At 43.8% G+C, this 25,855-nt stretch overlaps 2 protein-coding genes across 3 annotated transcripts in view; one reads left to right on the forward strand and one right to left on the reverse strand.

The window, feature by feature from the left end:
- Positions 1 to 7,632, reverse strand: part of SBNO1 (strawberry notch homolog 1) — a 28,123-nt gene extending 20,491 nt beyond the window's left edge. The window contains exons 1-6 of one of the 2 annotated variants that reach the window (XM_072144299.1): positions 7,087 to 7,632; positions 5,912 to 6,043; positions 3,343 to 3,441; positions 1,583 to 1,889; positions 1,231 to 1,275; positions 537 to 637 (exon numbers count right to left, since the gene is read on the reverse strand). In XM_072144299.1, coding sequence (XP_072000400.1) covers positions 537 to 637; positions 1,231 to 1,275; positions 1,583 to 1,889; positions 3,343 to 3,441; positions 5,912 to 6,043 — 684 coding nt within the window. In that variant the 5' untranslated portion in view covers positions 7,087 to 7,632. The remainder of the gene's footprint in view (positions 1 to 536; positions 638 to 1,230; positions 1,276 to 1,582; positions 1,890 to 3,342; positions 3,442 to 5,911; positions 6,044 to 7,086) is intronic. The other variant, XM_072144300.1, reaches the window with a different exon arrangement.
- Positions 6,786 to 25,855, forward strand: part of KMT5A (lysine methyltransferase 5A) — a 36,225-nt gene continuing 17,155 nt past the window's right edge. Inside the window, exon 1 of the mRNA XM_072144303.1 lies at positions 6,786 to 6,932. The gene's annotated coding sequence lies outside the window, so the exon portion shown is untranslated. The remainder of the gene's footprint in view (positions 6,933 to 25,855) is intronic.

A 25,855-nucleotide genomic window follows, 5' to 3' on the forward strand; every position in this document is an offset into this window, starting at 1 on the left:
TTTTTTACTTATACATACTTGAACCAGCGATGCTCTGATCGCTGGTTCAAGTTCAATACACTGCTCTACAATACTATTTTATTGGATCAGGAAGAAAAAAATGTATTTAGGGCCACCCCTTCTCTAGTCCGCAGGGGGTGTTGGATTAATTGTGGGTAAGCTACTGTGAAATTGAGTGCAACAAACAGTAGCTGAGAAATGCAGATACTAAATGCAGGCTACAGGGCAAGCCAGAAGTTTGTTTGATTAATTCAAGTTTCACCATTTTTCATTTGCCATAACAAAATGTTATAGCAACTAAAGAGCAGACTTCTTTACAATCTGGAGGTCCAAAAGTTCACACCACAGTTTCTTTTAATCAGTTGTAGCGAGCCCAAACCAAAAGAAGAAAACACACAAAACAGCTGCATATCTCTTTCCATTATACCTCATTTCTGTGGAGAACTGGTTTAGGTAAATAATTAAAAAAACTAAAGAAAACAAACATATTGTCTGAATGTTCAATTAACATATTTTAAATTATTTGAACGACTTACATTAGTTGGAGAAAAGCTTCTCATTTTAATATCATCATTGATCCATATTCTGGTCACTTCTTTATTAGAAATATCTTTCTTTGCTCCATTGATCAGATCAGCTATCAAAACAATATAAAAGTGTAAAGACAAAAAAACTGGACAAATAATATTTTGCAGTACTTCAAGTAGCAGCAGTTCATAAAAGCTCCTTGTAGCTTTACCCTATATACACTTTGCGTAAAGTCAGTCAAAGATCTAAGAAAAGTTTACTATGCTAACGAAAGCTCGAAGGCCCCACGGAGTTGAACTCCATGCCAATAATAAGTTTGACACATTGCCTCAATTATAGATAACCCAATATTTTGCAAATATCTGCAAATTAAAAATAATTTGCTGCTACTTGGAGATAACAGAATCAGTCAACATTTCACCATCAACAGTGTAAAAGCAGAAGTAGAAAAGTGCAGTCCCCCACTCTCCAGATCCTGAGAACAAAATCTAATAAATTAATTGCATTTAGAACGAGATGTGTGGACAACTTTTGGATATGGCTGCATAGGAACTGCAGGTTACAAAGCAGCGGTTTTAAAGCATAAGCCAAAATAAGATCCACACAAAACAGTGTCTAATGCTGGCAAGGTGATAGGAAAGAAAAAATACTTTAGTTTTTAGAAACAGTTATGTGAACAGTGAGACCCAACTACTCCCTTACCTGTTTTGGTGGCACTTACCACCTTTGGTGAGAATATGACAATTTCTGTAACAAAATATAATAGATTTGGGAATGCGGCAGAAATACTATGTATTAAACAGGTAAAACTATAAATCTCAAGGATGTGCAGAAGGCCAAAAGGATTATTACACAAGTAATACAGGAGGCATATAGCAAAAGCCAAACACTACCAGCATAAAAAGCCACTCTCAAAATAATGTTCCATATTGCAAAAAATTTTAGTCTAGGAACTATCCTTAAACCAAAATAAACCAGTTTCCTCTGAAAAGGTACGGCCAAGGTTACGATGATTATTTGGAATACATGGAGAGGAAAGTAAAGTCATACATACTTGCAGCAGTTGCAACTGGCTGAGCAATATTAGATGGTGGTTTCAGTTTCATTAATTTATTCAGGCTGCTGGTTTTTAGCAGATCTTTCAGCTGGATTTGCTCTTTAGATGGTACAGCAGATAAAGTAGTTTGGACAATGGGTGCAGCGGTGGATGGTCTTGTTGCAGCAGTAGTCTGAAGGATTTTGGTTACGGTGATAGTCTGGCGTGTAGTAGTAACAGTAGGAGTCTTTGTCATCACTATTGTGTTACCCAGTGTTGGCAACTGGTTTATTTGATTAAGGACAAATGTTGTAGTTGACGGAGGCTGCAAAAAAAAAAAAATAAATAAATTTACAGGTTAAAATTACACAAGTCGTCACTTTCACTGACAGTTCTATACAGGCAGTCTCCGGGTTACATACAAAATAGGGTCTGCAGGTTTGTTCTCAAATTGAATTTGTATATAAGTAGGAACTGTATATTTTATCATTGGTCTCATTTTGGTCTCTGTGAGAATTGGATTTTAAAAATGTTGGGTTGTCATAAGAATCAATATTAACAATAAAGCTTCATTACAGACACATTTGATAACTGTTACAGCTGATCATTGTAGTCTAGAACTAAAGTACAATAAATTACCAATATCCAGAGGTCCGTTTGTAACTAGGGGTCGTATGCAAGTCGAGTTTTCTTAAGTAGGGGACCGCCTATATATATTTAAGTTTGGATTATTCTATAAAGCTCCTCCCATTGCCAAATAATGGGCGCAGTTAGTTTAGGGCAGTGGTGGCGAACCTATGGCACGGGTGCCAGAGGTGGCACTCGCAGCCCATTCTGTGGGCACTCAGGCCATCGCCCCAATTTCACCAAACAGGACCACATCATCCACCAAATCTTCCTGCATTCCCAAGCAACTTAAGAGATGCTGCTCTCAGTGCCATTTTAAAGCAACACTTCACTGGCTGTTTGAAACGGCAGGAAAAGTGAGAAGGTGTTGACTGAACTGCATTGTCTTTGGAGGTCATCCTGCTGGAACCACCATTCTTCCTGGAGAGAAGCTACAATGATGGTCTGAATTTACCCACCATCTTTCAACTGTATTGGTCGCCTTAGGAGAGCCAATACAACTGAATGATGTTGAAGAACAGGTAGCATTAAGTTACTGCTTGAAATGCCATGTTGGCACTTCATGGTAAATAAGTAGATTTTGGTTGCAGTTTGGGCACTCGGTCTCTGAAAGGTTCGCCATCACTGGTTTAGGGTCACAAATCACCCCAACGGGTACTAAATGTGTTCAACCTGTGGAAATGGACACATGTGCTGTTCCAATCCCTCAGTGCATCGAATGGATGCCCTTGCATCATACAGAAATCGATGCAAAGACTCCCCCTGTCTCCCAGCCAAACAGCAGCATTGTCACCACAACTGCAGTTTGGCTGGCAGAACATTTCTGTATGATGCAAGGACTTCTGTCCACTGAACTGTCCATATATATTATATGGATCAGGATTTGATAAAAAGAAGTTTCAGTTGAAACGCATATGTGATCACACAAAGCCACAATCCCACCGACTTGTGCTTTTACACACAAATCAACCGCACTGTGTGAACATGTCCTTTAATCACCTGACAAGTTCCCTATATGAAATGAAAACAGAATGCAAATGAAATCAGAACATAAATGAGAATGGTATAAATATGTCACCTATTCAATATCTAGTTATGGGCCTTCATTATTATAACCCTGTTACTAATAGAAGGGTATGCATATTACTTACCCTGACATTTAACAGTGCTGGAGCTGTTACAGACTCTTGCTTTACAGATACTGAGGCTTCTGTCTCCTTGTTTCCTCCTAAAGCACTAATTGGCAGAGACTGAAACAAAACAAAAGAAATTAGACATTCTGCCATTATTTCAGTTGCAACTTTATGGCACGAGTCATGTAATCACCTTCTCCAGCACTGTAACCTCCATGACCACAGACCAGCAAGATGGCAGCGTGGGACACAGGCTTTTTTATTTTTAATTAACCCCTCCCCAGCCCGACTTCTAAATTCGAAAAACCCCTTACAGACGTGTGATGTAATAGTACGCCACATGTCGGCTGCCGCTGTATGCAGAGGGCTCACGTGCTGATCTCCATCCATACAAGGTGCTTGTTTGCAGCAATATACAGCAAACACCCACCGTTAACACCCGCAATTGTTGCTACCATAGTGGCTAGATGGTCACTTTCTGCGACGTCCGCGGAGAGCGGAATTTGGTTCCTATGACAGCCTTGGTCATACGAAGACAAGAGGCTCACACATTTTAAACACATTCATTGCAATGAAGTATGAAAAAATTATTAGCGCCAGAAGATGGTAAAATGAAGAATTTTTTGTACAGAACGTTTTAATTTTTGTAAAAGTGTGAAGACATTATAAAACCTATATAAATTTGGTTACCCCGTGACCCAATTTGTTATGCAAAAAACAAGCCCTCACACAGCTCTTGACATGAAAAATTAAAAAAAAAAAAAAAAAAAAAAAAAAAAAAAAAAGTTAAGCATTTTTGAAGGTGGGGAGTGAAAAATGAAAAACCAAATGCAAAAAAAGGGCCTGGTCGTTGAGGGGGGGATTAAATAAACTATTGTCAAAATAACGGATAATAAACTAAATAATATTTAAACTTACTTATAGATCCTAGGACTGTGGTAATCGTCAATTTGTTTTTCAAGGCCTCTTTCCTTCTAAAATCAACTTTTATAAATATTCTAATGAAGCCACTCTCACTTGTCTCACTGAACCCTATGAGCCTGATGTCTCACTTGTGTAATCTTGCAGCAGCAGGCAGCCTGTGTAACAGCCTGTGCAGCAATGGAAACAACCCCCCATCATTAGCATAGTTATACAAGTTGATTTTAGAAGGAAGCCATTGATAAATATAAAAGATTACTACAGTCACAGTGCCAGCATCTATGAGTTAGTGCACCTGGTTTATCATGTTCGAATTTGATAGATTTCCTTATAGCAAGTAGTAGCAATATTAAGCTGAGGACAAGGAGATGGAAGAAGTTGGCTCATTGTCCCTAAATAATGCACTACACTACAGCTTTAATGGAAGTTGTTGCTGCAGTGACCATACCCTTCTCTTACAGGGACAAGGAAACAACTGTGTTCAGTCAGCTCACAAATCCTGGGGCTGGGTCAAACATAGTCCTAACAGACATCTTCAAGATTATTATTTTGCCATTTAAACTTTCTAACAACTTAGAGAACATACATTATTGGTCTATTGGAACAGAAGAGCCTGTATAAATATGCTGCAAGAATTCCAGAGATTGCACATAGATTTATGCAGGTCAGAGTATGCTCTGTCTTTTTTTATTTATTTTACATAATCCATGGTTCACAATCTATTCTATTCAGATTGTGAGCCCCATAGGGACAGGGACAGATTTGGCAAGCTATGTGCAAAGCTGCGAAATCTGTAGGCGCTATATAAAGAATTATCATTATTATATACTATGCTAAAGAGTCCATATAGAATTTTAAAGCACCTTTCGTTTTTTTTTTAAATAACCATGATAAGCTTATAACCTCATAACAGAAGATCATACAATTGCCAATGTTATTAAGCAGCAACATTACAAACCGCTTTCCTAGCAAACACCACAGTGGAACTAAATACTTACACCAACAATGAAAGCTAGTTCAATGCTAAACTAACAGCAGAGTAGAGTTCATTTTGACTTTGGAAGCAGAAAATTGCTTAACATGCAGGGCTACTCTTTCCATAAAAAACAAACAATGTCAATGGGTTTCATATTGTATTTATAGTGCAGTCTCATTAATACCACTATGCACATGTGGAATAAACCTTAAAGCAAGGAATGCAGTAACATTAACATAAAAAATTACATATAAGTAAACCTTACCAATAATACATTTCACATCATACTTGACACCAGAAAATTAAAAAAACAAAATATGTCCCAGTACTACAAAAAAAAAAAAAATAGGCCATTCTATATGTATGGGCTTTTTAGCAAAATGCTATTTAAACATTTTATGCACTTCCACTGAGTGATCACTCAAATGCAATTGGTGGCACCTTCTACAAAAAGAAATATAGTGAAATGATATGAGAGTACAAACCTACTTTCATAAGAGTGGACAACTCACTTAAAATGGTAAAAAAATATCAATGTTCTCATGAATGATGGTGGTCATACTCTCAGTAACTACGATCTTAAGTATTCTGTGCATATGTGACAAAGCTCTCATCTTGTTTCCATAACAAATTTTAAGCGTTTTTCACAAGTCCCATAACCAACTAGGTCTCCTGGTTTAAACAACTTACTTGCTGACTGAGAGGGATCGGTCCTGGAGCAATGATACCTATATCCAAGGAATCACCATCAAAAAGGTCATTGGGGCTGATGCCACTCTCACTCAGAGCAGCAAGCAACAAATCCTGCCCAGGATCCATCATCTAAAATAAAAAAAATAAATTTTTTTTTAAATAAAGTGCAGATATATTTTGTATACGCTTCATTTACCTGCCCAAGAAATGCTAATTGTAAATAGTAGCAAACTCTGATCCTTTATGCATCATGTCAATAATTCTCCTAGGGATCTGCCCTTGAGCAAAACTGAAGCAGACTGGCAACACAACAAACAGACTCCAACAAACCCTTAGAAAAAAAAAAACCTTGAAGAAACATAGCAAAAAGGAAAAGCAGATTTCAAGGGACACTGCAGAATGAGAACACGCTGCATGGGGATAACAAATACCACCTGTAGCCTATGGGAACATAGTACTGCTACATGTATGGGCGTTATGGCATACTTGTAGTATGGCTTCAGGCTGGACATTTTTAAATACTTGTTGACCAGAATAGTGATACAAATCTACTGATCACAGTGACTGTAAGGTCAATGTCCACAGCACAAAGACAGTGCCCACGATTTGTCATCGGGTCATTCATTACCCCATGGAAAGGGCACAGTGCAGGCTCCCACACATGATTACCGTAGCCAGGGCACGTGGTACCCGCTGATCTGGGGGCACACTAGGAATGAATGAGCCCATGACAAGCTGCAGGGGGCACACACGAGGCGGGCACGCTGAGCAGAGGTCAGCGCTAGAACAGCACCACGTGTTCACAATATAAACTTCCGGGTTGGGCCAGGATGACTAATCCAATGTTCAGCGATGAAGGGGAACGGTACCGGGAAGCGTCCAGCCCTCAGCGGCAATGGCCGGGAGCAGGCGGCGGAGCCCACTGGAGAGGCACCGGCCCCGTAGAGCTGCTTCGCCAGAGGACAGCCCCGGGCAGGTGCCGTGCACCGGTCGGCAGGGCGCTAGTCCCGGGGCAGAGGTAAGCGGACGCTGTGACAAGTCGCTGCGTGTCCGTGCGCTGAGGCTGCGGGAGGCCGCTGCGTGTAGGCGCGGTAGTAGAGCAGTCAGTGAAGACGCTATTCACACACACAAGCTTTAGGTGCGGTATAAAAGACGGTAAAGTGCTCGTTTACCTCAGGCCTGTGGGGGCCTCCGCGGACCCTTTACCAGTCCTTAAAACAAGCCGTGCAGTTTCCTGGTGTATCCTTCCCCGCCCTAGAGCCTCATGTACCCGCCTTCTCCACACACTGACGATCCTGCTCTAGGAGACGTCGATACTCTGTTGCTGTGTCAACAAGAAACTGCTGCTGTTACTCCGAGCCGCCGCTTTCTACCTCACAGCCGCCATCTTTACCGGGGAAACACCACTGTTAAGGACCACGTGACCCGCGCAGACCGAGGCCTTCTCTCCCGCCCCTCTCAGCGCGGGCCCCGCTGTGGCTGCCTGGTCGCTCCCTCCTGGCTTCTCCACGGTCTCCAGTAGATGCCGCTGAGACGAATTTGTTATATTCCATAATTATTCTTATTTTGTTGGGTTTCAAGAAGAAGGCAGTTGGAGGCCACGTGACATGAGGTCCCTCCCCCGTAGGAAATGACGCCGGGGGGGCGGTAGTGGGCGGGGACGTGTCGTAAGCTTCACGCCATCTTGAGAAGGTCACGTCGGTTGTGTTGTCTGGGGAATCCGGTGACTGAGGGGGAGTAAGTCTCGCGATAGCCGCACGCTGGCAGGTCACACGTTACCTTTATTGTGTGCGGCTCAAAATGGACGCGTTGTGCTGAAGTACACAATAGCGGCCTGCTCTAGTATTGGGACACGTTTACACAACTAAGTTTTTGTTAACCCTTACAGACCCTTTTGCTTGTTGTTCTTTTATTCCCCACGTTCTAAAAGCGATAACTTTTATCTTTACGTTTACAGAGAAGTGTTAGGGCTTGTTACACATTGTACTTTTTAGTGGACCATTTAATATACCACGCAATGTACTGAAAAACTGGAGAAAAGTCCAGTGAACTTGACATTATAACCCCCCACCCTTTCCCTAGAACTGATATAAAACGTAATAAACAGTAAAAATCACAAACACATTAGGTATCGCAGCGTCCCAAAATACCCGATCTATAAAAATATAAAAACGGTTATGGCCGGCGGTGACCTCCGAGACGGGAAATGTTACCCAAATGTCCGAAATGCGACTTTTACACCTTTTTACATCACATAAAAAATTATCAAAATGTTGCACAGTCGTCAAAATGGTAGCAATGAAAACGTTGGCTCATTTAGCAAAAAATGACATATCACACGGCTCCATACACCAAAGTATGAAAAAGTTATTATCGTCAGAAGATGGCAAATGTTATTTTTCTTTTTTGTACACATTCGTTTAATTTTTGAAAATGTATTAAAACGCAATAAAACCTATATAAATTTGGTATCACCGCGATCGCACTGAACCAAAGAATAAAGGAGAGGTGTTATTTGGAGCGCACAGTCAAAGTCGTAAAAACTGAGCCCCAGCTTTGCAGTACACGGCATGTTCAAATAAATAACATTACAGGAAAGTAAAATTTGTTACGCACAAAATAAGCCCTCAAACAGGTCTGTACACGTAAAAATTAAAAAGTTAGGATTTTTGAAGGTGGAGAGCGAGAAATGAGCAAAAAAAACCCTGCGTCCTTGAGGGGTTAACTAATAAAACTATTTGTTTTTATATGGAAAAAAAGATTAAATGCTGCAGCAACAGTATATGATGTAATGCTCTACATATAGACATTGGGATATTAAAAAGCAGTGCTCCTGATACATATAGCAAATGAAATGGTTGTCCTACTGTTGCTGCAGCAGCATATATATACAATTGTTCTATGGCTATAAGGCCATGTGTTGAAACTTGTAGGTCCTTTTGGCTGTCTGTAAAGCCAGATCACAGGTGGGCTAGGGTCAACCCACAGGCTCATTAGCTTTATTTTAAAAGTTGATTTTAGAAGGAAGATTACCACAGGCATGGTGCCTGGATCTACCAGCAAGTGTCGCTGTTTTATCCTGCTTGGTTTTAATGACCTGATCAACACCTGATACAGTGGGGCTCATTTACTAAGGCCGCGGTCACACGTACCGCTAGGCGTCCGTCATAACGCAACGCTAGCGCACAGGGGGAGGTCCTCGGCCCGAACGCACATGCGTTTCCAGGGAAACGCATGCGATTGTTAAGCCGATCGCATGCGTTTCTCTGGAAACGCATGTGCGTTGGGGCCGAGGACCTCCCCCTGTGCGCTAGCGTCGCGTTATGAACGGACGTCTAGCGGTACGTGTGACCGCGGCCTAAGGGTCCGAACAACCTGAATATTTCTGTTTTGTGCTGAATTGACCTCAGATTTTTGCGTATCGGCGCCGGCTTGCACGCAACAGAAATCAAAGGGGGGGGGGGGGCGTGGCAGTGACACAGGAATGAACTCGGTCGCACAATTTTAGTGAACCTCGGCGGACAACCCACCGCGGGATCGCAACGGGACTGGGTAAGTAAATCTGATCTGCCCCATTGAGTGCTGTCCACTTCAGGGTACATCACCTCTACAAGAAACAAATCTACAGCCGATATGAGGAGGGGGAGAGCTTCAATATTTGTCCAGTAGAGGGTATCCAAGAGCTATGGATTTTACATAGATCAGACATTCTATTTTCTGCGAAGTCAAATAAGGAAACTGGTTCCCTTTATTCTGGCCAAACAAGTACTTCTGGTTCTAATTAGTAGAACACCCTGTGTGAAATCAATAAAATCCATGTATAAGGGGCTTTTTGTTTCTGTAAAAAATGTTTAAAAAATCAATAAAAAAGATTTGATTAAAAAAAAAAAAAAATCCAGGTATAAGCTAACTTATAACCCTAACCCAACCTCAAATATTAACAGGGTAGTTTCTAGGTACTATGCTGTACAGGGTGAATCTAAAAAAAAAAACCTGCCCCCACCCCACCCCCCAGTTTAATGAAATATAATCAGATTCCCATTAAAGACATGCATTTATGAATTATAGTGTATGCCGCACTATACCACTAAGTTCTCACCTCACTAAAATCTTCAACCTCTCTCTCTCTCTTCTGGTGTCGTCCCCTCTTCTTTCAAGCATGCGGCTGTGACCCCTTTGCTAAAGAAACCTTCACTGGACCCATCCAATGCTACTAACTACAGACCGATTTCTAACCTCCCTTTCATCTCCAAACTCCTGGAAGGCCTGGTCTATTCTCGACTAACCCGATATCTCTTAGCTAACTCGCTCCTTGACCCACTACAATCTGGTTTCCGCCCTGTGTATTCCACTGAAACTTTTTTTAAAGTCTCCAATGATCTCCTCACTGCTAAATCCAAAGGTGACTATTCGCTCCTCATTCTTCTTGATCTATCGGCAACATTCGATACTGTGGACCACCAGCTCCTCCTCAGGATACTTCGCTCTATTGGCCTAAAGCACCCTGCACTCTCTTGGTTTTCTTCCTATCTCTCTGACCCCACTTTCAGTTTCTCCTTTTCTGGATATTTCTCATCTTATTGTCAGGGTTCCTCAAGGCTCAGTCCTAGGTCCTCTTCTCTTCTCCCTCTATACTGCCCGCATTGGACAAACCAACAGCAGATTTGGTTTCCAGTATCATCTTTATGCTGATGACACCCAGCTGTATACTTCTGCACGTAACATCACCCCTGCCTTAATCCAGAATACCAGTGACGGTCTCTCTGCTGTCACTAACGTCATGTCCTCTCTCTTCTTGAAACTTAATGGGGCAGATTTATCAAGCTGTCTGAAAGTCAGAATATTTTTAGTTGCCCATGGCAACCAATCACAGCTCCCACTTAAAATATGCATGAGCACTGGTAAAATGAAAGCTGAGCTGTGATTGGTTGCCATGGGCAACTAGAAATATTCTGACTTTCAGACAGCTTGATAAATCTGCCCCAATCTTTCTAAGGCTACATTTACACACATGTATGGGGGACGTTTATACGGCCAATATACGTCCCCCATACACTTCTATGGGCTCACGGCCCTGTACGGGAGCGGTACGGTGCGGCACCGTACTGCTCCGTAGCCCGGGAAAAGCTCCTGTGATAGGCGACGTGCGCTGTATCTTCCTATGGAGAGCGGCTGGGGTGAGCAGCGCTCATCCCCTGCTCCTCTCCGCAGCGCAGATGTATGCCCGCCGTACTACGGTACGGCGGGAATACATTGTGTGAGTGTAGCCTAAGACTGGACTCTTTCCACCATCTATTAACTTACCTAACCCTGACCTCTCTGTCTGTGGGATCACTATAGCACCGATGGCAGCAGGCCCGCTGTCTTGGGGTTGTGCTGGACTCTGACCTCTCCTTTTCACCACATATTTAATCTCTTGCTCACTCTTGCCGTATGCATCTCAGAAACATCACCAGAATCCGCCCATTTCTGACAATGGAAACCTCTAAAATGCTAATTGTTGCGCTTATTCACTGTCGACTAGACTACTGTAACTCCCTACTAATCGATCTTCCACTCACAAAACTCTGTCCTCTACAATCTATTCTTAATGCAGCAGCCAGGCTCGTCTTTCAGACCAAACTCTAAACGCATGCCTCCAGCTCTGAATAATGCTGCACCTCCGTATCTCTCTTCTCTCATCTCAGTCTATTGAACTTCCCCTGCTTTTCGATCTGCCAGTGTTATTAGATTAACCTCTACCTTAATTCGAACCTCTCATGCACGTCTCCAGGACTTCTCCCGAGTTGCTCCAACTCTCTGGAATGCCCTTCCCCGGACTCTCAGACTAATACCCACCCTCCAAAGCTTAAAACGTGCTCTTAAAACCCATCTCTTTAGGCAAGCCTATCACAATCGCTAACTGCATGAAACTTCAACTCTCCCTTTACTAATCCATCCTGTGCCCTATCTCCCGTCTGTTATCTGCAAACAGCAGATATATACCAAGCTCCAGGCTTCCCTGCACTCTTTTTCACCTTGGACCCATTAAATAAGATGTCGGCTGATGGCTGGTTCAAGCAGCAGAATTTTTATTTATTAAAATATTTATTAAATTATTTTATATTGTTCCCTTATAAAGATTGGCTGGACCATTTTACAACCTCTTGTGTCACCCCATCATCCTCATAGTCTGTAAGCTCTTCTGAGCAGGGCCCTCACTCCTATTGTTCCTATTTTTCTGTGTAATGTAATATTATATTTGTATATGTCCCCTATGATTTGTAAAGCGCTACGTAATTTGATGGCGCTATATAAATAAAGATTATTATTATTAAGTAACTTATAAGAAATCTACCATTTGATTTGATGCATTATGAAGCAAACATACCATGAGAATGCTGTAGCTACATTGATGCAGGATCATATCTTGAGTAATCCCTGAGCTGAGTGGTTTTGCTGAAAATTATAACTGATTATTTTTTGCTAAAAATATACAATTATAACATTCGGGACCTTGGAAAAGCTGGGTCAGGCTGGCTGACATAAACACATACACATGGAGCTTGTAATTACAAATAGAGGTTAGTCAAGCATGACTAATCATTCTGAGCTGGATCACTCATACACAGCAGCTGGGGGATGGTGCAGCAATTGATTATTCTGCCTTCAGGCACAAACCAGGGATTACATCATCCTCTCATGCAGTGAATAACTAATGTACTAGGAGAACCAGCATCATTATCATAATTTTATAATTGTTTTATCAGCAAAACCACTCAGCACAGGGATTAACCAAGATATGCTCTTGTATCAGTGTAGCTACAGTATTCTCAAGGAATGTTTGGTTCATAATGCATCAAATCAAATGGTAGATTTCCTTTAAACATTGCTTCCCCCAAATTAGTTCTAATGCAGTGTGCCCCTTTAATTAAAATGTGTAATGTTTTTTAAATTATAATATTGTTCCTTTTTATGAATTATTCTAATAGCGATTTACATATATACTTCACCAGAACAAAGATAAGAGCATACATACAGCATCAGAATGGAGCTCAGTATATAAACAAAGTGCTAGAAGCAAGCTTCATACAGAAACACAGCACAAGGATCTCTCTCTCTATCTATCTATCTATCTATCTATATATTAGAATGCTTTATTGTCCCCATAGGGGAAATTGATTTTGTCACAACGACAGCAACAACACCTCCATTCATGATCACAAATTATACATTTACAAACAATCAAGATACTAGCATACATAAATTACGAACAATTAAATACATCCACAGATAGGTAAAAGAAAAATTAAAAGACGGTAAAAAGAAAGAGAGCACCTTGGTTAAAAATGATATTAATTACTAGTTAACTAGTGCAATAGTGTATGAAAGAGTTTTTAAAACGATTCATTCTACATTTAATATGCAGAAACCGTTCACTAAATGTACTACGTTGACCAATTAGTGTGTTATGTAACGGGCGTGCATTGTTTCCCCAGCACACCACCGCATAAAATAAAACACTCCCAATTACAGACTCGTAAAAGGACATCAACATCCTACGGTCCACATCGAAAGACCTAAGGGATCTTAAAAAGTAAAGTATATATATAAAGTATATATATATATATATATATATCTCAAATGAATTTACATATGTATATATCCTTCTCCTTTGCATGTATACAGAACCCCAATAAATAATTAATACACACAGTCCCTCCTTTAAATTCATACTGTGCCCCCTGTTATAAATATAGATATATACTGAGCCCCCTTTATTAGATGTATGCTAGGTCTCTCTATTAGATATACTGTATACTATGTCCCCTTTGTTAAATACTATGCTCCCCCTAATATATATTTATTGTGCCCCCTTTCTATTACATACTGTGTCCCCCTCCTATTATATACAGTGCCCCTCTTACTATATACTGTGTCCCCTCTTTTATACACTATGTCCCCCTCTCATTATATATTGTACCCCCTTTTACTATATACTGCCCCCCCCCCTCTTTTATACACGGTTTCCCCCTCTTTTATATACTGTGCTCCGTGTATTATATTTTGTATACTTGTACACTATATTGTATACTGTGGCCTACTCTTTTGTATACTGATCCCTGTGTATTAAATATTGTGGCCCTCTGTTATATATTTGTAAATTTTTTATGTGTTTTCCCCACAATTTTATGGACCTTTGAATAAAAGCATTTGCAACATATTTTAGCTTAGCCGATGCCAAAGGTTTTTTTTTTTTTTTCTGCTCTTCCTCTTATTTGGGACCGGATCAAGCTATTTTTCCCTGTTGAGACGGTGAAAACAGCCCAGTGGGTGAGCATACTCTCTTTTTCCACACTATTATTACTGACTGGAGGCTATGACCAATGCATTTCCCACCCTCGACTTGCACTCAGTAGGTTTTCCCAGATTTTTTTTGTTAAAATTAGGTACCTCAGCTTATTCTTGGGTCGGCTTATACTCGGTATACTTATACTTTTTTTTCTTTCTTTTTAGCACTGTTATTGTGCCTTTTTTGCCGTTCTGCCAAGGCGAAAGGCTCAATTGTAGCCGCAACGTCGCTACTGCTACACATGAAATAAACAGGAGCACTTTTTTCTCAATTTGAATGTTTGGAGTGGTGCTTATTTCCTGATGTTTATTTATGGAGGAGCCTGAACCCAGCTCCACAGCTGCTTGATTGCCATGTGCTGCCTGGACTTTCTTTTCATATATATATATATATATATGTATGTATGTGCATGTGTAAAGCTGCATGAGCCAGTCACTAGCCAGTATCTGTGTCTGTAGAAATAGAAAATGGTTTGCAGGGTTCGTTTTGCATGAAGTCATAAGATTTTAGTGATAAAGTAGAGGGGAGGGGTTAAGAGAGAGGTCATAGACTGTAAACTCTTGTGAGCAGGCCCTAATTTCTATTCTTCTATCTGACAATGTTATTGCTTTGTTATGCTTATGCTGCATTTACACGTTCCTGTTGAGTTGCGTTTAGCATCCAGCCGGATCGGGGAGGGGCTTGGTCCGATCACATAGGAATTTGAACTGAAATGCATACGATTGATAATGAGCAACACACGTTTTGCATGCAAACAATGAAAAACACTGGGTGCCAATTCACTGGAAATGCATATAAGACCATGACAAACCCCTCTCCCTCTCATTTGCATTGTTTTTCTAAAAATAATGCAATTGTCACAAGTGACTGCACCCTTTAGACAATAAATGAACAGATGAATTTGATTTTAAAGGGGAGACGTGTTAAATAAAGGTAATTCCCCTGTTCAGTTAATGCTTTTCACCTGGTAAATTGTACCTAAACCAAATCAAAACAAATTGCGTTGCAGTTTGAGGCTGCGGTCACACATAGCATTTTACACAGTCAGTTGTGCCTACGATATTACCTGTAAACCACTGATTGAGTGTCATAGGGAGACAGCTATCAGTTCCTATGGCAGTCTATCAAAGGCATCCAGGCTCGTAATCATTCAAACCTGGAGGAAGGGTTGTAATAAATCCCAATATACAGCAATATAGAAGTATTACATTAATAATAATAATCTTTAATTATATAGCACAATCAAATTCGGTAGCGCTTTACAGATTCTGGGGAACATACAAATAAAATAAGAGATTACAGAGTAACAACAGTCATGTGAAACAACAGACGTGAGGGCCCTGCTCACAAGAGCTTACAGTCTATGAGAATGAGGGGGTGACACAAGAGGTAAAAGAGCTTGTATTAATGGTCCAGCCATTTTTATAAGGGGATGGAATAAAAATAATTTAATAAATAAAAAAATGATGCTGCTTCTACCAGCCATTAGCCGCCATCTTGTATACAAAGTCCATAGTCAGGGAGACTGCAGAGAAGCATTTTCCACATAACAGATATGGGGGGTACCCAGAATTGGTTAATAAACAGTTATAGTTGCATGCAGTTAGCGAGTGTGATAGGCCTGTCTAAATAAAGGAGTTTTAAGAGAAGTTTGAAGTTTGGGGGTTGGTTATTAGTCTGATAGCCCGGGGTAGGGCATTCCAGGGAGACGTGCGGTGGAAGTTTGAATTAAGGAAGAGATTAATCTAAGATCACTAGCAGATCAAAGAGCATGTGTTGGACTATAGACTGAGATGAGAGAAGATAGGTATGGAGGTGCAGCATTATGAAGAGCTTTGTGGTTTACATTATATTGTATGCATGATCAATAATCAGAGTAAATATGTTAAAGAAAATTGATTAAAAGGGATTTTCAAAAAATTCGGGAAAATGCCTTGTGGACTGGGGAGAAAGGAAGCAGAAAAAATATAGCTTACTCGCCATGCTTCAGCTTCCTGTTCCAGTGTTTGGGCAGACAGTGGTTCCTGAGCACTTTTGTGGTGTCACCAAGGCCTGCTAGGGCAACTGATATATTTGCATTGGGTCCCGTGGCAGGTGACACCTCTGTCCCAGCCAGGAATTATTTTTTATTTATTTATAGAGCACCATTAATTCCATGGTGCTGTATAATCAGTAAGAGATTCACATAGATTACATCAAGAGGAACCGAAGATCACCACAACACTAGAGCAGGTTAAGTACACTTTGGGGGAACATTTATCATAAGTCTGAAACTTGGGTTTTTTGAGACTTTTTCAGATGTCCACATCTGGATTTTTATGTAAAACTCTGTTGTGGCGAACTTTGCAAAAAGAGTATAAAGGACTTTTTTTTGGCTCTAATTACGCTAAACAGCCATAAAAAAAAACAAAACAGGGGGCGTGGCCAACTGCCGTAGGAGATGGACGCACTGTGTGCAAGCTCCTCGGCCCAGTAAAGTATCCCCAGCCATCCTGCCCTTAAAGGGGGTCTGACACCCCAGAGAAAGTGACCTCTATCTCCAGGGGGCTTATAGGGTCCCATACAAGTGCCTGTGTCCGGGGCACTTTGCTGCCGAGTGGCCCCCACGGACTCCCGGGCCTCATCCACTGCCAGAGGCCTTCTGGCTTAATAACAAGGCCTGTGGCTGCCGCTCCCCATCGCTGCCCCACCGGAGCATAAGGTGGGCTTCTGTGACTGTGGGGGGGCCTTCCCTAGCTGCGGCCTACCTGTGGCCCGTATCCCCGGCCTCGCCTGGTGGCGGCTCCCGGCTCACGTGCGCCCTCACCCGGACCGGAAGTCGGAGGCTCACCGCTGGCTCCTACACTAGCCCAGCCCTGCCTGAAGCCCCATCTGGCCTCCGGATCCCTGTGGGAGCCTCTGCAGCACGTTCCCAGCACCCAGCAGGCTCTGAGGCCCACAAGTTCAGTGAGGCCTACTAGGCCTCAGAAGCCCCGGCCTCGCCTAGCGGCGGCACCCGGCGCATGAGCACCCTCACCCGGACCGGAAGTCGGAGACTCACCGCTGGCTCCTACAACAGCCCAGCTTTGCCTGCAGCCCCATCTGACCACCAGATCTCTGTGGGAGCCTCTGCAGCCCGATCCCAGCACCCTGCAGGCTCTGAAGCCCACAAGTTCAGTGAGGCCTACTGGGCCTCAGAAGCCCCGGCCTCAAGTAAATCTGCTGACCGACCTTAGGGCTCTGCATCTGGGGAGCTGATCAGGAGCCTTCCCCAGGGACTACACTGTGGATCCCACTATTTGGTACCCAGGACCACGGTCAGCAAGGGCCCCTGGACCAAGAGTTATTGTTCCTGGACTCTACTATATCTTCTGTTAAGGGGCTAAGTCTGTATACTGCTCTTCCAGGCATAGGGTCATCCTCCCGGCGTCCGTTACGCATCCATCAGGACGGATTGCTGTGGTGTTCCTCCCCATTGTGTGCACCCTTTGCCTGGTTCCCCTGCTGGCAGCTGAATACCACACTCTGATACTCCAACATCAGGTCAGTTGTGCTGGCGAACGGCTTGTCTGTAATTTACTACCTCCATGCACCAGAGGGCGTGTGATTATTCATTAATGTGAGCGACAGCACCTCCTCAGCTACTCGCCATTATCCTGCAATCTATCTTGTGTCCCCCTGGATTTTTACAAAATTCCGTACCATTTGAGAAAAAAGGGTGGTAACACTCCCAAACGTAGTATGGGTCCCTCTAAGGCATCGTCTGCTGCGGATAAGCTGAAAGAATTTGCCCGTGGCTCCAATCAGCATGGCGCTCGTGCAGGGTCCCACTCCGACCGATCTTCTGCAGCAGCATCTCCTGCATCAGCCTCCTCTTCTGAGACCCCTTCAGATGAAGCCCCTACTCTGAAGGAAGTGTCACAACAACTCCTGACAGCGATACTGGAAACCAAAACCTCTCTGACCACTAAGATTGATGAAGTGAGGGTAGATGTTGGTCTGCTCCGTCAGGATCTCCAAAGCCTTCGAGAGAGGGTGTCCCATGCTGAAACCCGCATTTCTGACCTGGACGACAGAACCGCAGATGTCCCTGATAATCTTAGAGAACTGTCGCGCAAGGTTGAGTTCTGGCGCCAAAAGGCCGATGACCTGGAGAACAGGTCCTGACGTAATAATCTGCGCATTGTGGGCCTCCCTGAGAGGGCTGAAGGTCAAAGACCAGCTGAATTTGTGGAGCGATGGCTCAGGGAGCTCCTCCCGGATGCCCCATACTCCTCGGCATATGCAGTGGAACGTGCTCATAGAGTACCTGCTAAAGCTCCACCACCTGGTGCCCCACCACGGCCTCTTTTAGCCCGAATGCTGAATTGTAAGGATCGGGACACTACTTTGCAGTACGCTAGACGAGCAGGAGAGCTTCGGTTCGAGAATACTTCAGTCTCGATATTTCCTGACTTCTCTCCAGAATTGCAGCGACAGAGAGCGTCCTTTGTGCAAGTCAAGCGGAAGCTGAGAGAAAGGAATATCGTTTACTCCATGGCCTATCCAGCTAGACTTCGAGTCATAGATGGTGACCGGTCGATCTTCTTCTCTACTCCTGCAGAGGCGGATGAGTGGCTGGCTCGTAACCGCCGCTCGCCCAGGCGTTAATATCCGGTGATCTTCTCTTTTCTCTTTCAGGGACTTGGTTCTATGCTGACTCGGGACATTACGGGTTTGGTGAGATGTAGAATTCTTTACAAAGTTATCCTGTGGTGCTTATCCAGAGGGACAGATTTTCCTTTACTTGAGCGAGTGGCTGATGTATCGGCAGGTTTGTTTGTGAATTGACCCACAGCAAATCCCAGCTGCTTTGTGGGTCTTTCCCCCATAATTATTTCTTTAGCCACTTTTATGATATGGCTCAACTGAGCTGGTTTGTTTTTTTTCTTGTTGGAAATGTTTTTTGTAAATGGTCGAGGGGGAGGGAGGGGAGTAAATTTGAGGCAACAGGGTTACTTCTGCTATGTTCTGACACTGCCTTATCTGTATGGTCTCTCTTATTAGTGTGGGGCATATATACTGCGGACCCTGTATTAATGTCCAATTTCAATGGCGGGGTGTAACATTATATCGTGGAATGTGAGGGGCCTGGGGACTCCTGGCAAGAGAGGTGCAGTCTTTTCTCATGTTAGGCGCTATCAGCCTCATATTTTATGCCTTCAGGAGACCCATATGATCCCTGAGACAACACATTATCTAAACAAGCCTTGGGTACAATGGGCCAAGAGTTCATGCCATACTTCTTATTCCCGTGGTGTTTCCCTATTGATCCACTCTTCCGTGCGGTGGGACCCTCAAAGAGTGCAAATAGACCCTGAGGGTCGATATGTATTTGTTTATGCTCTACTATTCTCCAGGCCAACAATCCTGATGGGTATATACAACCCTCCCCCTGGTTCCCTCCAAATCCTGCAGGACGCAGTTACGTTTGCATCCCAGTACCCAGGGGCTGAAATTCTATTAATGGGGGATTTGAACCTAGCAATGCACCCTCATATAGATCGCTTCTCTGCAGGCTCCGGCTCTTGCCATTCTCCAGGTTCCTCACAACTTGCCCTGCTCATGTCAGAACTTGGCTGGATCGATCTGTGGAGGTCTTTTCACCCGTCATTACAAGAGTTCACCTGCCACACAGCTAGATTTCATGCTTTGTCTAGAATAGATTATATGTTTGGCACCCCTGGTATCCATGCAAATACGGCTGACATTTCCCATCTGCCCCGCTGCCTGTCAGACCACAGCCCTATTATTCTTAGCTTATCATGGGCAATGGAGGGGAGGATGCTGAGTAATAGGATTCATCCCTTCTGGCTCACTCTTATTAAGTCTATAGATAGAATTCCAGACCAACTATCACAGTTCTTTGAGATGCACAATGCTGATCTAGATGACTTACTAACATGGGATACCCTGAAGTCCTATCTTCGAGGTTGCCTGCGCTCATCTATCTCTTTTGTTAAAAAGGCCTCGGCACTGCAAGAGGAGGAACTGGCCAGGGCCTGTAGAGAGGCGGAGTTGGCCTTTGCTAGGAACCCAGACGAGGCAAACAGGGAGCGCTGGCTATCATTGGGCAGGGATTATCTTACGGTGGTAAAGGAAAAGGCAGCTAGAAGGCTCTTTTTCAATAGACAGTCGTATTTTGAAGCAGGCAATCAATCAGGTAAGCTGTTAGCTTGGTTGGCAAAGAGGGCATCTTCCTCCCCCCCGGTATTACGCATTAAATCCACAGCAGGCCCAACAGTATCGTCTTCAGATGACATTCTTTCTGAATTTGCTACTTTCTATAGGGAGCTTTACACATCCAAATTCTCACACACAACTACTGAACTAGCTGAATATTTAGATGAACTTACATTTCCTGGCCTTTCTCCCGAGAGCGTTGAGTTGTTGGAGGCCCCTATATCCGAAGATGAGATCACTGAAACGCTCCAATCTATGGCAAAGGGTAAGGCATCGGGCCCTGATGGTCTCCCTTTAGAGGTCTACTTACAATACGCAACATCTCTCACTCCACACCTATCGGCCATGTACCGAGCAGCATTTGATAGGGGTTGCCTCCCACCCACCCTCAACGATGCCACTATTGTGGTGTTATTGAAGCCGGGAAAGGACCCAGAGGAGTGTGGCTCATATAGGCCCATCTCACTCCTTAATAATGACTATAAAATATTAACTAAAATCCTGGCCAATCGCTTAAGAAGAGTAATAACGGAAATTATACATCCGGATCAAGCAGGCTTTATTCCTGGCAGGTGCACGTCCGATAATATTCGTCTGGCCCAGGTTATTTCCCAAATGGGGTGGTGGGAACAACAAGATTGGGCCTTGGCCTCGCTAGACGCGGCCAAGGCATTCGATTCAGTAGAATGGCCGTACCTGTTGGCAGTACTGGAAAGATTCGGGTTCGGGCCTAGGTTTCTCAAGTGGGTGTCTATACTGTACAGCTCCCCTACTGCCAAGGTGCTGGTGAATGGTTTACTTTCCTCCTCCTTTTGCCTCCACAGAGGTACCAGGCAGGGTTGTCCCCTTTCACCGCTCCTGTTTGCAATTGCAATGGAGCCCCTAGCCATCCGGATTCGCCATGATGCCGCTCTTCAGGGGGTACGAGTGGGGGCACGGGAAAATAGAATTAGCCTTTATGCCGATGATGTAGCGTTGTATATGGCTAACCCTGCTGCCACCCTTCCCAGGGCCATCTCAATTATAAATAGGTTTGGTGACTTCTCAGGCCTCCTCATTAACTGGGATAAGTCCTTTCTTATGCCACTACGTAGGGAGGGTTATGGTTGGGGTCCTGAGTTCTGCGGCCTTCAAATAGTGGAGGGATTTCATTTCCTGGGTGTACATATTGTACGGGACATCTCCCGTTCCTTCTCTCTAAATATAGCCCCTTTGGTGACTTATCTAAAAGATAAGGTAAATACTTGGAGGCTCCTGCCTGTGTCTGTGGCTGGACGCATAAATTTACTTAAAATGATTGCATTGCCTAAATTGTTGTACACCCTAGAGCATGCGGATATCCCAGTGCCCAGACGTTTTTTTGCGCAGCTGGACTCTTTGTTCACCTCATTCATCTGGGGGAGTGGGCGTGCTAAACTCCGTCTGTCCACTTTGCGTCGCCCTAAGGCACAGGCGGGGGCTGCTTTGCCGGATCCCTTCTTGTATTACCTGGCGGGTCAGCTTCGCTATCTCCGTAGTTGGGTGTCACCTGGGCAGATGCCAGACGCTGAAAGCCACCTTGCCCGGTTCCTCCACCTACGCTCCCTGTGGCCAGTATTGGAGCCTGTTGATTATAAGCCTAACCACCTTCTTCCTTTGCATAGGCTGGCCAGACAGGTTTGGTCTCATGCCAAGAAACTATCAGCTGCACTGGGCACCCTTGTTCATGTTCCCCTCTGGTCCCACCCAGGTTTGCTCCATCTCTCAGATTTGCAAGATGGTTCATACTGGACCGCCAGGGGGCTAGTGAACATTGCTCAACTTCTTGGGGAGGATGGGGAGGCTCTCTCTGTGGAGGCAATTAGATCCGCTTTTGATGTTCCAGATAGGGAAGTCTATCATTGCCTACAGCTAAGGCACGCTTTTCTGGCTCAGTTCCCTCCGACGGAGACTGCTTTCTCCTCATTCCCACTGATTGGAATTCTACGCTCTCAGGGTCCTAGAGGCCTGGTATCTGTTATCTATACCCACCTCCTTTCTGAGCTGTTGGAGGGTCCCCCACTACCAGTCAGAACCCGATGGGAGGCTCTCATTCCCTCACTATCGGATGAAGACTGGGGGGCGGCCCAGGAGTCTCACACCTCGGTATCACCGGCAGCCAATAATAAACTAATTCAGTTGTTCATCATCCATCAATGCTATATCACTCCAGTCAGACTGTTTCATATGCATAGATTGCCAAACTCTAGATGTCACAGATGTCATGTGGACAGGGCAGATTTCATCCACCTAATATGGACTTGCGATTACATAGCCGTATTCTGGGCAGAAGTAGTTTCTCTGCTGTCTGCTATCCTGAATAAACCGGTCCCTACCTCGCCGGCCCTATGCCTGTTGGGAATTACCCGGGAGGATGACTGGTCCCATTATGAAGCTATTTTCTTGAAGGAAGCTCTGTTTTTGGCCCGTAAGGCCATTGCCATACGCTGGATGGCTGATCGCTCTCCTACTGTCTCTCAGTGGAAGAAACTAGTTAATCTGACTCTGCCTTACGAGAATATAGTGTACAAACACCGCGGCTGCCCGGATAAGTTCCGAAAGGTGTGGGGCTCTTGGTGCTCTTCCCCAGATACTCTTTTTAATGTTCGCAGTCTGAGAGAGTCTCTTGTCCCTTTTCAGTGAATGCAATACTCGATATATTATTATAATTTTACATATTACAGTTGGGCAACCTTCCTGCACTCCTCTGTGCACTGTCAACAGGAGGGATTCCTTGCTCTCCAGAAATAGGGTGGTGGGTTACCTTGTTGCCTAACCATTGTTACTACCTTTTCTTTAACTCCATTTATCTCTTGACACCTCTCGACCAGGTTGGTTACTGTTCTATGTATGGGTTGGGGAGGGGTTTACTGGATCGCTGTTTTTGTACAGATGTTATCATACATGACAAATGATTGTGTAAAGATAAATGTTGTTATATCTGATGTACCTCAGCTAATGATCCTTGTTTTGTGATGTTGCACCGTTTCATTTCTGTGCCAATAAAGCGATTTAAAAAAAAAAACAAAACAAAACAACAAAGTTCGATAAATGACCCCTTTGTTTTTTTATGCCTGACCTGCCTCTACCAGGTTTTTTAAGTCTTCTGAGAAAACACTTTTAAGATTAAGTTATAGTAACATTTTTTGGTTTACTTTGGCAAGTTGTATATACTTAAAGGTGGTTCTGAAACTAAAAATATGTTATATACATTAAGTTTGCTATTTGCTATTCTCTGTATATAATAAGCTCTGATCTGTTAACCTATGAATTCTGTAGCTCCCTTTGCAGCAATATTGCCCCTGTTTCTACTGGATGTAGTAAAATATGTGTATACCCCTCCTCATAAACAGCCTTTCTGTTCTATAAATGTGAAGCTAGAGTCACACAAACGAATGCTGCTAGGCGGGCATATGTCCGGCACCATGGAGAAGTGGAGGTGTGACCCCTCCCCTCTCCATAGAAATGCATGGTGTACAGGCTGTAACACGGTGAAACACAGGACATGTCCTATCTTTTCCCCGTTTACGGAGCGGTACGGTGCCGTGCGTGTATGGCACCGTATCGCTCCGTACACCCATTGCCGTCTATGGGGGACATATGTACGACCGCAATGGGGCATATTTATCAGGACCTCTGCGCCACGTCAGTTATTGCTAGCACTTGCGATTATTTGCCCCAATCCGCCAGTTTCACACCAGAGGGGTGTGAAGGGGGGGTGCAGCCAGTTGGGAGTGGGCAGGTGCGGGGCATTACCGTTACCCCACTTGTGACGGTAATGCACCAGCTGCATTCATTTCCTGACATATAATAAACGCTGCGCAGCTCTCTGCCGGATACATCAAGAGGCAGAAATGCACGAGCACCGGTGTATGATAAATATTCCTTAACCCCTTAACGCTCTGCGCCGTAGCTCTACGGCGCAGAGGTATAAGGAGTGTATGAAGAGGGCTCACGGGCTGAGTCCTCTTCATACAAAGGTGGGGGTTTTTGCATTTTGCAGAAAACCCCCACCGCTAATAACCGCGGTCGGTGCTTGCACCGATCGCGGCTATTAACCCTGTCATTGCCGCCATCTTTTTTACGATCACCGCGCCCCCAATTGTCATCGGGGGGCGGCGATTGGTTGCCATGGTAGCCTCGGGTCTTCTTTTGACACGAGGCTACATGGCTTCTGGAGATTTGTTACAATGAGCCAGTGGCTCATTGTAATGAATGACCTGCAAAAAGATTGAATTAGTTACTCACCGGTAATTCCATTTCCATTAGTCCACCATGACGGCCCACCTGGAGGATGCCCCTTGACCTCTGTAGGGACAGGAAGAAGAGAGGTTAAATTCCCCTCCCCGCATCCTCCCACCAGTGACTTCAAAATAACCACACTGAGGAAGATGCAACAATGATTTATTTATATGTTTTTATCACACACAGTTTCATCATTGTGAATACCACATAACTTATAACAAGCAAGGGAGGGAAACTATAGGCCGTCATGGTGGACTAATGGAAATGGAATTACCGGTGAGTAACTAATTCAATCTTTCCACTTCGTCCCCCATGACGGCCCACCTGGAGACTTACAATATGAGTAGTCTTTTTAGGGAGGGATCACTGCTTGAAGCACCTTTCTCCCGAAGGACAGATCCTTCGAGGAGGGCAAGTCAAGTCTATAGTGTTTAGAGAAGGTAGAAGAAGTCCAAGTTGCTGCTTTGCAGATCTGTTCTAAGGAGGCCCCTCTTTTCTCTGCCCAGGAGGTGGATACGGCTCTTGTGGAATGTGCCCTTATTCCTGATGGTACTGGGATCTCTTGGGTGTCGTAACAAGAAGATATCGCCATCCTTAGCCATCTAGCGATGGTTGCCTTGGACGCCTTCCTCCCCTTATTTTTCCCCTGAAATTGGAGAAATAGGTTAGAATCAACACGCCAGGATTCAGTTATTTCCAAATATTTAACGACAGAACGTCTTACATCTAGAGTGTGCCATTCGCGTTCTCTCTCTGAGGACGGATTCTTGCAGAAAGAAGGTAATATGATCTCTTGACATCTCATGAAACTCCGAGACCACCTTTGGGATGAAATTTGGGTCCAGCGTGAGAATAATTCTATCATCAAGAACCCTCATATAGGGTTCCTTAATAGAAATTGCCTGGAGTTCACCTAGTCTCCTTGCTGAGGTGATTGCTACCAGGAATACCGTCTTTAGTGTCAGGTTTTTTACACTAGCAGAAGAAATTGGTTCAAAAGGCTCCTTAATTAAAGCATTTAAAACCAGAGAAAGATCCCATGAAGAAGTCCTTTTAAGGACCCGAGGTTTTAATCTAGAGGCTGCTAGAATGAATCTTTTCACCCACCTGTGCTCGATGAGGGGTTGATCGAAGAAAGCACTTAG

Source organism: Engystomops pustulosus, chromosome 1 (genome assembly GCF_040894005.1).
Source record: "Engystomops pustulosus chromosome 1, aEngPut4.maternal, whole genome shotgun sequence".
NCBI classification, from domain to species: domain Eukaryota; kingdom Metazoa; phylum Chordata; class Amphibia; order Anura; family Leptodactylidae; genus Engystomops; species Engystomops pustulosus.